Raw genomic sequence first — 13,258 nt, forward strand, 5'->3', positions numbered from 1 at the left:
TAGGCGTCGTGATTTCATCATGATGTATGTGGCTGTCCCGAAACGGAGAGCTTGAAGCTGTGCCAAGTATCGTCATTACAATTTCGATTCTGCTATTCCTATCTAGATACATTTACGTATGACAGAAGATGCCCCTGGCATATGCAGAGGCTGTGCGCCTGGTCCAAGAAGAGGCGCAAAGCCAGCGCCAGCAGAAGTCCACCCAAACTGAGACCTGTTCGATATACAATGCATGCGACCGGGTGGTCTCGACAACAATCTACAGCCCGATATCTACGCCTCAGTATGACACCTCTGCTATGGATGGCTTTGCACTGAGCGCGGCTGCAACAGCAAACGCCAGTCCTGAAGGCCCGGTGACATTCGAAGTCATGGCCACGACGACTGCTGGGGATAAGCCCCATTCCACGGTCGACGATCTCAGGGACGGAGTCCCCCCTTGCGTGGAAATCATGACAGGGGCGCCGTTTCCTCTTGGTTTCGATCGAGATTGGTATGATTGCTGTGTGCCGGTTGAGGATGTTGTCGTGAGCGAGAACAAATTCTCGAAACGTCGGTACATCGCGGTCTCGAAGCCTGCACGATACTCCCAGCATAGAAGGTTCGCTGGAGGCGACTTCAGCAAGAGGGACGTCATTATTGAAGCTGGACAGACTGTACTGCCGCAGCATGTTATGGCAATGGCATCGGTCGGACTGGCGCACATTCCAGTCATGCCCAGGCCTCGAGTCGCTGTTTTCTCGACAGGCTGCGAACTTTTATCGCCAGATGCACTCACTCAGCCTCATGATTTCATGATCCACGACGCCAATGGGCCGTATTTGACGGCGATGCTCCGGCAATGGGGAATTGATGTCGACTTTCGTGGCGTCGTCCGGGACAGCCCAGAGGCCATGCAAGATGCCATTTCCACAGCCTTAGATGCTGAGTACGATATTATTGTAACTACTGGAGCAGTATCTGCCGGGCGCTGCGATTTTATCCCCGGCCTGGTGAATCGCATTGGAGGTCGGACTGTTTTCCACAAAGCCGCTGTCAAGCCAGGCCATCCAATCCTGTTTTCCATGCTTCCTTGCACCGGACGCGAGACCGCATTCTTCGGACTCCCTGGGAATCCTGTAGCTGCTGCTGCGTGCCTCCGCTTTTTTGTTCTGCAATACTTGGAGAAACTGCAGTTGCAAAACGCTGAACGGCCGCAGACAGTCGCCCTCACGCTGTCAAATCCAAATCAAAACGGCCTCTCGCAATGCAACGGCGTAAAGAGTTCAGTCCTATCATTCCGCAAAGACCCAGACATATTCCGACCGGGGATCTTGACGCCTGATAGCCGGCAGGCGTGGATCATCGACGACCACAGCCCAGGCAAGACGAAGCCCTTCCTATATGCCAACTGCTGGGTTCACATTCCCAGCGGCGTGAGCGAGCTGGGCGAGGGCAGTCTAGTTGATATTTACCCAAATTAACTATGAACGTGGTTGAAAGTCCCAATGTCATCTGTAATCGACGCGATATAGTCCCTCATCCGTAGAGCTCCCTCGTACTCAACTGGCGTATTCATATTGTATAGCCAGTTTTCGTCAAGCGGTCTAATTGTCTTGCCCTGTGACTTGAGTATCACAGACTTTGGACCCAGAATGCCGTTTTTGACATTCTCTTCGAGATGTGACAAGGCAGGGCCCGACCAGATGCCCAAGAGCGGCTCGTAAATCCCGTCGGAGTTCTCGAAGCACGTAACGGGCGTTGTTGTTTCTTTGTATAACTGCTTCATAGCGGAGATAGAGAAGAATGGATAATCGCAAGCAACGACAAGCCAGGACGCATCTGGGTCGTCGCGATGGGCAGCAAGAAGACCACCGGCCGGGCCAACGTCTGCATCATCGTACAGAACATGAACTGGGAATGTAAATTTTTCATGGTATAGCTGCAGACTCGTCTCGGTCAGCCGCTCGATGCGCGGATTCTCCAAGATCGGAGCCAGTGCGCCTGGGTTTGGCAAGGAGAGATAGACTGCGTCAGCGTCGGGACATGCGATGCGCAGTCGGATGAGCTGGTGCTCGTAGACTGGGATTTCATTGTAGACACAGAGCAGTTCTTTGCGGGTTCCCATCCGCGTGGAATGGCCGCCTGCGAGGAGAAGGGGTTGGATCATGTTGTTGTGATAACACATGTAAAAATATATGATGGTGTTGCGTTGATATATTTCTGCATAACTTGACAGTATTTACATAAGCATGACGACAGCAAAATTAACAAAGGAACAACTTCGGAGTAAACAAAGGCATTCAAAGTCTTCAAAGACATTGTTTACTAAGACAATCACATTGTATGTGCATTGTGGGACATGTCGCTGGTGTTTTCCCTTTTCCTGCGACCGCGCTGGAAGAATTGGCCACAGTTCGCAAATGACCAAGGATTGACTCGAAAATATCGAGTCCATTTGATCAACACTGCAGTCAGTGCTCAATTGAATCATTATTCAATGGATCAGTATTCGACATTCAAGCAAACTCTGAGATAGAGTTCCAGAGTGCATCCGTGAAAAGTCCACACGGCAGACACGATCCTGCGCAATAACCACCAACCCCAGCTGGGTTTCAGTCGTCTCCAACTGGACAGACTAGCGCGCTCAATTGGGAATTGGGAATGCCCCAGATCCGACTGATTGGGAGATGCTTTGGCTGATCTGGGTCCATCACGGAGCGGCTGAAACGGGCTAAAACTGGGTATCGCTCCGGAGCCTCTTCCCTCAGAGCCATGGTTCCTTGTTTTCTGGTTCTGCCTGAAGAAACGCAGGCCAGACAATGGCCGTTTAATGGCCGAATAAGACGGAAGAGGCCGCAGAGCACAGGTGCAGACGCAGGCAACGTGGTTGAGCGCCGACCGACAGCTATAATGGAAGGACGCTATACCCGACTAAATAACAAGCACGTCCAAGCGTCTCGGCACCAATTGGCAACTGCCGGCAGTGAACACGCAGTTAGCCTCTGCATGGCCGTTCCTCTATCATTATCACAGACTCACAGTATTAGTCTTGCATTTCAACCCTGAACGGGAGGGGAAATGGCACCGCACGCGACTCGCGGGAGCAGACGCAGCAAGTCTCGCCCGGGGCCATTGCCCAAGCAGGATTCGAGCGTCTCTGATGACTCGTATAGCGCAAACCTTGCGGGGAACCATCGATCGATCTGGAATTGAGTGGAGTGCACGACTCCACTGCTGCGACTGCGGTGGGCAGGCAGATCGTGGCCGGCTGTGCTGTGCCTGCTGTGACTCCTGGCGAATTCCCCTGTGCGTTCCTGAGCATTTGTTGAGTTTGTTGAATTGCCACAGAGTCTGCCCTCGCACGACCATCATGAAACAGTTTGCTTTGCATTGCATCGCATTGCGTCTCCACTGTCCTTGCTGAACGGGCCCCTACATGAAGGCGGCGCCGCCCGCATCCTGGACTTCTCTTGAAAGTCTCCTGGCGAGTGAATGAATTCCTCCCTGTCTGTCCTCTTTCACAGGTGAAGATGGGCAATCCGCCTCTGGAAGGCCGAAGCCTGGCGATTTTCGTCACGTCGGCCGTTATGGTCGGCCTGTCCGTTATCGCTGTCCTTCTGCGGTGCTTTGTTCGATTGTACATCGTGCGCGCGTTTGGCTGGGACGACGGGCTGATGGCTATAGCGCTGGTAAGTCTTATCCTGGGATAGCAATCCGACATCAACTGACAGATGTAGGCGCTATTCATCGCGTTGAGCGTTCTCTGCATGCTTGGGCCTGAAGCCGGCATTGGCCATCGTATTATCGACTTTCCGGACCTGGAAACATTGAAGAATGCTTTACTGGTAGGTCATCTCTCTGAATATCCCTTCGCAGGCTTGTCTGACAGTCCCAGCTATGGTGGTTAGGGCAGATGCTATACCTTTGGTCGTCCGCCGTCGCCAAAGTCGCCATTGCCTGGGCCCTGCTCCGTCTCGCAGTTCATCGCTTCCACCGCGTCATCCTGTGGTTGGTCATTGTCATCGTCGTCGCTATCGGCTTTGTCTTCTGGATCATCCTGCTCTTTGACTGCCAACCCATCTCGCACTTCTGGGAGCGACTCGACTTCACAAAAGAGGGAACGTGCATGTCGACGGATACCCTGCTCATCGTTGCATACGTGTACAGTGGGCTTACAATATTCTGCGACTTCACGCTGGGTATACTCCCGATTTGCTTCATCTGGAAGCTGCAGATGAATCGGAGGACCAAGGGGGTGTTGGCGGGTATTCTGAGCTTGGGGGCAGTGTATGTTTGCCTTACTCACTCCTATACCATTAAACTAACATAGCGCAGTGCCAGTATCGGTGTTGTTATACGAATGCCATATCTGAAGAACTATGCCGATACGGATTTCCTCTGTGAGTGTCCTTCGACCCCGGAGTCTAACTGTGGTGTACAGGATTAACGAGCCTAGACTCAACATACCAAATCGCAATCTGGTCCATCATCGAGACCGGCCTGGCCATTGTCGCTGGAAGTCTCATCACCCTCCGTCCTCTCTTCCGCTGGTTCCTCGATGGGACCTCCTCGTACCGCAACCGCAGCGACGGGAAAAAGCACAGCGGTGCAAAATACGCACTCTCCGTGATTACACCCGACGAATCAGCGACGAAACCCAACTCCGACAACCCGCAGTACTGGAGACCCGATGTCAATCCGAATCAGAATACAATGGTGACCTCCGTGACGGCGTCCGTGGGCCGCAGCCAAGGACACTCCAGCCAGGAAGCCCTAAGTCCGGCACCAGATGGGACAGGGCATGAGCGGCAGATGAGTATCGAGAGGACGTTTAGATGGTCGAGCGGAACGCGGGATTCGTGGTTTAATCGGAATAACTACATATAATGCAGTAATACGCTCGGAGTGTTGTACGGAGTTGTTGTGCTGGACTGCTGTGCTGGTCGTGGGCCCTAATGACATCACAATGATGCTGTCTTGTATATAACCTCATCTCGTCCTCCTGGGGAGGACACTAATATCAAGTAGCTTAAACAATAATCCAATATGCCGAAACACTCGCACACTCACCGTCACCACCGGTAAGTGCTAGCTCTGGTATTTTAGACCTAACTAACAGCCCAGGGCCGGGCACTGGATGCCCCCGGACCACGACTCGCACCACAAATGGGTCGGAGGTGTGATAGCCCACGTCGACAAGCACAAAGAGAAGGAATTACACCCTGCTCTCAAAGAATTTCAGCATTTGATTGAGTCCAACACTCGCGTGTACATGCTGGTCTCATCCATGTTCGCCGAGGTGCCCAAGAACCGCCACTACTGCAGCGACCCAACAGGCTGTCCCCAGATTAGGGATTATCCCCATATGCTCCAAGTGCTGAATTACCTGATCACCACTGCCCCGTCGTGGAATGATTTCTCGCTGAGGGTCGGGCTGGTCGGACTGCCTATTAATGCGGTACTCGACTGGTCCATGGGTACGCCGAGTGGATATGCGGCGTTCCTAGACCCGGACATCAACGCCATGCTAAAGAAGGTCCTAAACGCCTGGAGCGACTTCCTTACATCACCCCAGTCAGCAGCAGCGCTAGATGAATCAGAAAACGGCTGGTTCGGTCAGACCGGCAAGGATAGTCTCGTGCAGGTCGCCAACGCGCCCAACGGATCAAACCACGACTTCGACAAGCTGTTTGTCTGCGACCCAAAGGCAAAACACCACGGCTTCAACTCGTGGGACGACTTCTTCACCCGAGTCTTCCGACCGGGTATTCGGCCCGTTGCTTCGCCTGACGATGACAGCGTTGTTGTGAACGCGTGCGAGGCCCAGCCGTACAAGGTCGCCCGGGGCGTGAAGGCCAAGGATACATTCTGGATCAAGTCGCAGCCGTATTCGGTGTTTGACATGCTATCGCATGATAGTTTTGCCGACCAGTTCGTGGGGGGCACGGTGTATCAGGCCTTTCTTAGTGCGCTGAGCTACCACCGCTGGCATGCCCCTGTTAATGGGAAGATTGTCAAGGCGTATGTTGTCGACGGGACGTACTATTCAGAACCCCTATTTGAAGGGCTCTGGGACGAGGATAAAGGAAGAGAACAGGATATTGATCCCTCGGGTGAGGTCATGACCCAGGAGTATCTCACCTGCGTTGCCACTCGGGCAATCATATTCATCGAGTGCGATAACCCGGCGATTGGGCTCATGGCGTTCCTTGGGGTGGGCATGAACGAGGTATCGACCTGCGATATCACTGTCAAGGAGGGACAGCGTGTAAAGAAGGGAGACCAGCTGGGTATGTTCCACTTCGGGGGCTCAACGCATTGTCTTCTATTTCGAAAAGGCGTGAATCTCGAGGGATTTCCATCAGCGGACTTGCAGCGCAATGTGCCTGTCAATGGAAAACTCGCAGTTGCTTCGTGAAAAATGTATAGCATAAAGAATTATGTATCGCATAAAGGTTAAAGCCGGTGTATTCTCCCTATACTGATAAAGACCTTTTTGTCAGTAACGAAGGCAATGGATGTAGCACAATCTTTGTCTTGTCTCTTTTTTTAATTTAATGGCATTGACACTTTATCGAAGCCCAGCAGTGAATGTAATGCAGTCTTTCAGGAAAAAGACCCGAATTTGAGACCATCTCGCATAAAAGCTGCATGCACGCCCACTGTAGACCTGTATCCTGTCTCATTGCGAAACCTGGACTCCAATCTTTGAGTAGCATTGAAGCTGAGATCCGATACGCTCTTCCAGCCTTTACACCGAATCCTAGCACTGACCATTACCGCTGTACGTCGTTATAGCACCAACGATATTCATTCCAAGTGAGACGTCCATCTCCACGGGGCCTTCAGCGATGCCGTCCACGGCCAACCTTGAGGCCCGCGCCGTTGTGGTTCCTCCTGTCCCAAGTGGTGGTGATAGTGACGGTAGCCTAAGCAGAGGAGGTTTGATCGCCGTGTGCGTTATACTCGGACTTTGTGCCGTCTTGCTGATCGTGGTGTGCATCTGGCCGTATCCCACATGCTTCAGTGACTGCATGTTTGCTTGCTTCGACTGCATCATAGGCCGTTGCTGTCGCGCGCTTGGGCGTTGCAGACCATCCTCGTGGAAGGCCAAGTGTAGCGCAAAGACGAAGTCAAATTCTACTTCAAGCAACAGAGACATGGCTCTCCCAACTATTGACGCGCAGCCCGTGTCTCCGGCTTCGCCGGAACGTGCGCTGGTCCGTTAGTAGTGTTCGTCCGTTAACCATGCCGGCAAGAGAAATACCGAGTATGGTCGTAGTACTGACAAAAATGGTCAGGATAGGCCCTCTTTCTGGCTTCTGACTTGGTTGGCACGGTATATGGCGGGATGGACAAAGTCAAAGAGCTGTAGTGGTGATTACATGGCATTGCATAATGAACTTTGGATTAGCATTACAGAATTGAAATTGAATATTATCAGAACTGAGATTGTTCCCCAGTATAGTTAAGTGTAGCTTGTAGGCATTAAGTGCACGTATTGTAGCCTTGGCCTCTTCATTTTCGACCAAGTCCATGGCCGAGGACATCGAAGAACTGTTACAATGGAAGTAGACCCTTTCTTCAAATCCATTGGTCTTTATGCAACGGGTACGCTTTGGCCTAAGTTGAGTAGACCATTTTCAAGTATACCTCCTGACAATAGCCCTTGCCAAGTCATCTCAATGGATTCCCGGCCTTCTAGAAGGTATGCTTTAAATGCAGTGAGCCTGTGTCATGAAGAGTTCAGTCAAAGAATATCACAGGTAGATCTCCACGGAAATAGCTTATAAGCATACCTGATCGCCGTGAGTTCTCCTCTACCTTACAGAGTAACGAGCAAGACTGCCAACCCTCACAGACACAGCCCCTGCATTCACTCGTGTACCGTACCTTGAGACCCCCATTTACACACGCATAAACATGCACATTTCTCTGGAATTGTGCGAGGCAGCGGTGGATGGTTTAAACACGACTACTACGGCGAATATATCGAGTCCGACGCCCGCACAGAAGGACTGGCTTGCGGCAATGGGCGTTATATTTGGCTTGGTGTTGATTGCGGGATACGTAGCGAATAACTATCGCAAGGGCCATATTAAATGGGGCAAGAAGGAGACCACTGAAAAGTCTGAAAAGGACGGAGAGTCCGTTGTGTATCTGCCGTATTAGTCACAGTGTGGATGGTATATCCTATATATGCAGGGACTGCATAGGTGACTTTTTCTATTTCATTACATGCTTGCTCATATAGTCACGTTAGCCAATGGAGTTTATTTTATTTCGACGATAGGTGCTTGGCTTTATTCTGAATTAAAGCGTATAATTTGGTATATTATTATCCGAAAGTTGAATATCAGTCAGTCAGCACTTTACTCATAGTAATGTAACATAGGCGCTTCCATTAAAACATCGATGTTAGTATTCCTTCCAGCCTCTCGCATCGATCTTCCCTACGAATACCTACTAGTTGTGACTGTCATAATGAGGATTGCCTTACTCCTTGCCTAGGCTAGAAGTAAGAGGGACCGCAATAAGGAATCGCGGATACTGTATGCAAGGGGCGAAATATGCATTTCCATTGAACGATTCTTTCATTCCCCATTGATCCCAGGTGTTGATTCACAATGCGCTTTGTTTACAATCGATAACTTCCATTCCGTATACACCGGCATGGATGAGGAGTATCTGTGATAATCATGCATATAAACCCGCATATCCTCTTCCATATGCAATAGTATTGTTGCACACGCGTCGTAAATCTCCGGACGACGATCCCTAGCACCAGTAAGAACCACAATTCAAGACAAGAACCATGTCGAACTTGGGACACGACGCCAAGATAATTGGGTGGTTTTTCCTCGCCATAGTTGCTCTCGTTGTCGGCATGTTTCTAGGCCTGGCTGTTGCAGAGTTCTCCGTACGCGTGAAGCGACACGGTTTGCGTGCAGTATTACGTGCTATATGGCCCTCTATCATTGCCCGACTGCAGTTCCGGGAGGGAGAGAGGGCTACGGACCTGTCGAATTTATCGAACTACTCAGACTACTCTATACGGCAGGAAACTATATTGCCGATGCAGTCGGTGCAGACGGGACGCATACCGAGGGCGCCTGAACCGGCCCTGGTTCGTACCACGTCGGACAGCTGTTACTTGGATTAATTTAAGTCAGTTCACTCCGTTACTTATGTTCATTGGGTAGCTGTGTAAATCTTTATAAGGCCTTAGTCAAACAAGAACATCCAGTGCTCTATTGTGCATATTATATACTAAAATCACATGTGATATACAGAAACATACCATATCTTAATCACATATCCGGCATTGAAGCAGCAAGGGCGGAATGAAGGATACAAGAGACAGCTGTGGCTCAAATGGCTTTTGTTACTGTCAATGGAACCACGGGTCTCTGCCTCGAGATGTCGTAGAGAACAGGTAGAGGGACAAAGTAGACGGACCAGGTTATACGGAAACGGCCTACAACCCATCGACATGGACTCGGCTAGATCAGTGCAGTGCCAGACGCCTCACTGACAGGCGCGTCCTTGGCCGGCGGCGCCACATGTATCTGCCAGTCCTGGGTCCAGTCGCGGGGCCCATATACCTTGGTCCACGGGACAAGCACCGACTCATAATAACAAGGATGTGTCTCCCCCTGCGCCAGCAACCCCGTCGACACGCCCGTAAGAACGTAGTAGATAAACTCCTGGATGCGGCGCGCGTACTGCGTAACGCCCTCGTCCGCGGCAATCGTAGCTCCAGTAGCCCAGCCGAGTAAAAGTGGTTGGATGACCGGCGCATCGGTGCAGCTTGGATGGCTGGTCCCGAGACTGGTCATGAACCAGGCCGCGCCGGTCCTCTGTAAACATTTCTGCGCCAGCTCCTTCACGACGTCAAAGTGTGGTCTCCCCATGAAGAAACTGATCTTGCGGCTCCAGCTATGGGAATGGATGATGAGTAGCGGGACTGCGATGTCGTCGTTCAGCGGCCCGCTTGATTTGCCTGGATCGAGCGCGACACAGCCGGCGATGGGTAATGGAGGGCTTGGTGCGCCCAGACAAGTGCGCAGGGCTCCCGTTGCACCATATGAGTGCCCTGCTAGAATGACCTGGTCGATATCAAGCCGTCCTCGCCACTCTGAAAGGTGCTCGCCCTCGCCCCGAGGGTTGTGTCGAAATACATCGGCCCCTTCGCCGTTGGCCAGCATTCGCAAAACATGGATTGTCTCCTCTATCTCAGCCTTGCGGTAGGCTAGTTGCACTTGTTGGAGTGTTTCTTTATCAAGCGGAGTATCGCACTCTAAGTGGTGTGTCGAAAAGTGCAGCACGCTGGGTAAGCGGTGAATGCCGGCACCAGGCCGTGGGTCGGTCGAGACGACAGTTCCTCTGCGACCGATCCCGCGGCGAACTGTACTACCGGGGCCACTCCCGTCGCGGTGTTCGATCGCAGCGACGACACAGCCGCGCGAGGCGAGCTCGCCGCAGAGCTGCGTGTAGTCTGTTCGCGAGGCGGCCATGCCATGGCTGAAGACGATGACGGGGTATTGAGGAGGCGACGAGCTATCGGTACTCCCATGATGAGCTCCGGCGGTATTTGTAGGTCTTGCTGAGTTGTTGACATCCGGCGAGTCGGACAGGCATGGGTCTCGTAGCGGGATATCCACGTCGGCGGGGATATATAGGCGTCCGACGAATGCCCATAGGAGGAAGGCGAACACACGATCAATAACCCAATTTGACAGGTTGGCGAGGCGGGCAAGGCCCTCACCGCGAAGACGCGCGGGTTCTAGGAGCCAGCGATGACGCCCCTTTGTGGCCTGGGCGTCTGGGCAGGCTGGATAGTACAGGGTGAAAAGGACGGTGGCAAGTTGGAAAGCGGGCGCGCCGTGGGTGCGATGGGTTGCGGTGTGTACGAGACGACCATCGCATGGCGCCTCGATGTCGACGGCGCCCACGCGGTAGGGCCCAGTGTAAGATGGGAGGTCGTTTGACAGCAAGGGCATTGCAGAGGCATGGTCAAGACATGCAGATTGCCGCAGGCCGATCGCGATGTATGATGTCATTGTCAACGCATCACGTGCTATGTATAATCGACATTAGTCATGCATTACTTATGCTTGCCCGGAATGGAAGAGAAGTCATTCTGATATCACGACATTAACAATACAACGGGGGTCGCTACTTTCTTCTCCAGTGTATATCTCTTGTCATTAACCTATTTCAAAATGCCCGAAAAAGGAAGAATCTACGCCCAAGAACTCGGAATCGACCTCAATTCCAGCGACGAAACAGAGTACTTCAAGTGGTTCCTGGCCTGTTTGCTGTTCGGCAAGCCAGTTCAACAGGGTGTGGCCAGCCGTACATACTCGGAGATGGTGAACGAAGGAATCACCTCGCCGGAAGATATCCAACAAGCAGGATGGGATCGGCTGGTCGAGATCCTCGATGAAGGCCACTACGTCCGCTACGACTACTCGACGGCGGACAAGTTACTGGACGTAGCGGCTGCGATCAAGGAGCACGGTAGCTTTGGAAACTTCTTGCATGAATGTAAGAGCGTGGAAGATGTCTCTTCTCGCCTGCAGGAGATTAAGGGAGTAGGGCCGAAGACGGTGGAGATCTTTATGCGTGACATGGCTCCTGTTCTGGAATATGAATAAGCCTGTGAACTTACAACGGGGTTACAAACCGATTGTTTTTAATAATTATAAGGGAAAAATTACTCAGCGAAACAGAAGAGACGTGGTTGTTCTTCGCCGCACCCGTGAAACTTGATGAGTGTGTATAAACTCAGCTGTATATTTATGCTTCATGTACAGACACCCAGTCATGTCCTTGTCTATAGCGGATAGCCGAGAGAAAAGTAAGAATTTCGACTATTTTCCTGTAACATCCATGATGGTAGTGGTTAGTCTAGATAATTAAGGTGGTTTCCCAAATGTCTGGGAAACGCACCAGGCAGTATACTCTGGTTAGAAGAACTCTGTCCACCCCATGCCCTCCTTGGGGGTCAATGATAAAGCGTGAATACAATACTACAGGACAATGAATATGGACCATTATCCTAAAGAAATCACATTGACGGCCTTGTATCTCGTCTTATATCGAGACAAGGCAGCTTTGTATAACCCCATAGCACAAAGCCCGCACACAGCCCACAAGGGACCGACTGATGAAAGCTGCTTGTTTTATCACCATCGACGGTCGATGCTTGGTCTTGCAGAACTGACCGCTTTATTGCCGTCATTGGAGATGACAATGAACAAAATCTTCAATGACTATCGAATGTAAAAGGCAAATAAAGGCCATTGGCCGTTCCTAACAAAGCAATGTGAACCAAGCAGTAGTTATAAGTAACCCGATACTCCCCATGAGTCCTTGGTTGTCTCGGGCATCCGGCGCGCAATCCCCAAGAGAAACTCACCAGAGATACATGATCCAGGATCAGCTTCAGCAAGACAGCTACCAACGAATGATAACCATGTCGACTCACACGGAACACCCATCGTTGGCGGTGCGGAGCCAGCAGCTTGTCGGTCGCAGTCTGAGCGAACGACCGAAAGCCGTGGCCGTCTTCGTCACCATCATGGGCATCCTCGTTGTCGTCTACGCCATCTGTATCACTATGCACTACCGCGGATGGAAGCGCGCCAGGCGCGCGAGGTGGGAGTACGAGTACCTGATGCGATTTCACCAGGCGCCGCCTCCGCGTCCTCCCAAGGCATCTCTGATCTCTAGTCTATTGTTCTGGAAAAGCCAGAGGCCCGAGAATCAGCAGGATGCCCTGCCGGTGCATAATGTAGGGGGCGTGGCTATGCCTGCAGCTCCTGCACCCGTTGCTGTCAATAACAGTCCGCAGCTCTGCGAGGAGTGTTGGCTCAATATGGCTGCTATCCTTCCAGCCTATGAGGCGAACGGCACTGGCAACGTGTGGTGAATATGTAGCGATGGGAGGAGGAGTTTTCATATGCGAGGGCCTGTATGTGCAACGCTTGCAAATTATATACTTATAGTATTAATACAACCCGGACTGATCCAAATCAAACTCTCCAGTATATTTCTTCGGTAAGCGCACAGTTAATAGGTAAACAGTCACTGGAACTTTGCACCAGCTGCAATGAACTCCTTAGCCCGTCTAAGTGAAAATATATTGTTGGTACACCAACTATAGGAGTGGCCGCGCTATACCGGTGAAGATCAGTATACGATAAATGAATGAACATACATAGAAACATGGTATAGTGAATACATTATTCGCACTTTTTACCACTGCGGC

General features: G+C 51.6%; 8 protein-coding genes across 8 annotated transcripts; 6 read left to right on the forward strand and 2 right to left on the reverse strand.

The window, feature by feature from the left end:
- Nucleotides 1–128: 128 nt before the first annotated feature.
- Nucleotides 129–2,140, forward strand: ASPSYDRAFT_82446 (molybdopterin molybdotransferase MoeA; the record flags this gene model as incomplete). The annotated part of the gene is made up of 2 exons (XM_040851152.1): nucleotides 129–1,336; nucleotides 2,003–2,140. 2 exons carry the CDS (start codon nucleotides 129–131, stop codon nucleotides 2,004–2,006), a joined length of 1,212 nt encoding a protein of 403 aa, XP_040697366.1. The 3' UTR covers nucleotides 2,007–2,140.
- A 1,372-nt stretch (nucleotides 2,141–3,512) lies between these two features.
- Nucleotides 3,513–4,869, forward strand: ASPSYDRAFT_36495 (uncharacterized protein; the record flags this gene model as incomplete). The annotated part of the gene is made up of 5 exons (XM_040845436.1): nucleotides 3,513–3,671; nucleotides 3,720–3,827; nucleotides 3,872–4,269; nucleotides 4,318–4,382; nucleotides 4,439–4,869. 5 exons carry the CDS (start codon nucleotides 3,513–3,515, stop codon nucleotides 4,867–4,869), a joined length of 1,161 nt encoding a protein of 386 aa, XP_040697367.1.
- A 159-nt stretch (nucleotides 4,870–5,028) lies between these two features.
- On the forward strand, nucleotides 5,029–6,400 carry ASPSYDRAFT_94762 (phosphatidylserine decarboxylase family protein; the record flags this gene model as incomplete). Its single annotated transcript, XM_040853022.1, has 2 exons — nucleotides 5,029–5,063; nucleotides 5,107–6,400. The coding sequence occupies 2 exons, from the start codon at nucleotides 5,029–5,031 to the stop codon at nucleotides 6,398–6,400; spliced, it is 1,329 nt and encodes a 442-aa protein (XP_040697368.1).
- A 345-nt stretch (nucleotides 6,401–6,745) lies between these two features.
- Nucleotides 6,746–7,374, reverse strand: ASPSYDRAFT_94763 (uncharacterized protein; the record flags this gene model as incomplete). Its single annotated transcript, XM_040853023.1, has 2 exons — nucleotides 6,746–7,199; nucleotides 7,250–7,374. 2 exons carry the CDS (start codon nucleotides 7,372–7,374, stop codon nucleotides 6,746–6,748), a joined length of 579 nt encoding a protein of 192 aa, XP_040697369.1.
- Nucleotides 7,375–8,588: 1,214 nt separating this feature from the next.
- Nucleotides 8,589–9,185, forward strand: ASPSYDRAFT_137042 (uncharacterized protein; the record flags this gene model as incomplete). Its single annotated transcript, XM_040840778.1, has 2 exons — nucleotides 8,589–9,109; nucleotides 9,156–9,185. The coding sequence occupies exons 1-2, from the start codon at nucleotides 8,798–8,800 to the stop codon at nucleotides 9,183–9,185; spliced, it is 342 nt and encodes a 113-aa protein (XP_040697370.1). The 5' UTR covers nucleotides 8,589–8,797.
- Nucleotides 9,158–10,992, reverse strand: ASPSYDRAFT_212530 (uncharacterized protein). Its single transcript, XM_040844041.1, has one exon. The coding sequence runs from the start codon at nucleotides 10,983–10,985 to the stop codon at nucleotides 9,486–9,488; it is 1,500 nt and encodes a 499-aa protein (XP_040697371.1). The 5' UTR covers nucleotides 10,986–10,992; the 3' UTR covers nucleotides 9,158–9,485.
- Nucleotides 10,993–11,148: 156 nt separating this feature from the next.
- Nucleotides 11,149–11,859, forward strand: ASPSYDRAFT_51058 (uncharacterized protein). Its single transcript, XM_040848216.1, has one exon. It carries the CDS (start codon nucleotides 11,208–11,210, stop codon nucleotides 11,640–11,642), a length of 435 nt encoding a protein of 144 aa, XP_040697372.1. The 5' UTR covers nucleotides 11,149–11,207; the 3' UTR covers nucleotides 11,643–11,859.
- A 493-nt stretch (nucleotides 11,860–12,352) lies between these two features.
- ASPSYDRAFT_36501 (uncharacterized protein) lies at nucleotides 12,353–12,919 on the forward strand (the record flags this gene model as incomplete). The annotated part of the gene is made up of 1 exon (XM_040845437.1): nucleotides 12,353–12,919. The coding sequence occupies one exon, from the start codon at nucleotides 12,353–12,355 to the stop codon at nucleotides 12,917–12,919; it is 567 nt and encodes a 188-aa protein (XP_040697373.1).
- Between the last annotated feature and the right edge of the window lie 339 nt (nucleotides 12,920–13,258).

Source organism: Aspergillus sydowii (genome assembly GCF_001890705.1).
Source record: "Aspergillus sydowii CBS 593.65 unplaced genomic scaffold ASPSYscaffold_16, whole genome shotgun sequence".
NCBI lineage: Eukaryota > Fungi > Ascomycota > Eurotiomycetes > Eurotiales > Aspergillaceae > Aspergillus > Aspergillus sydowii.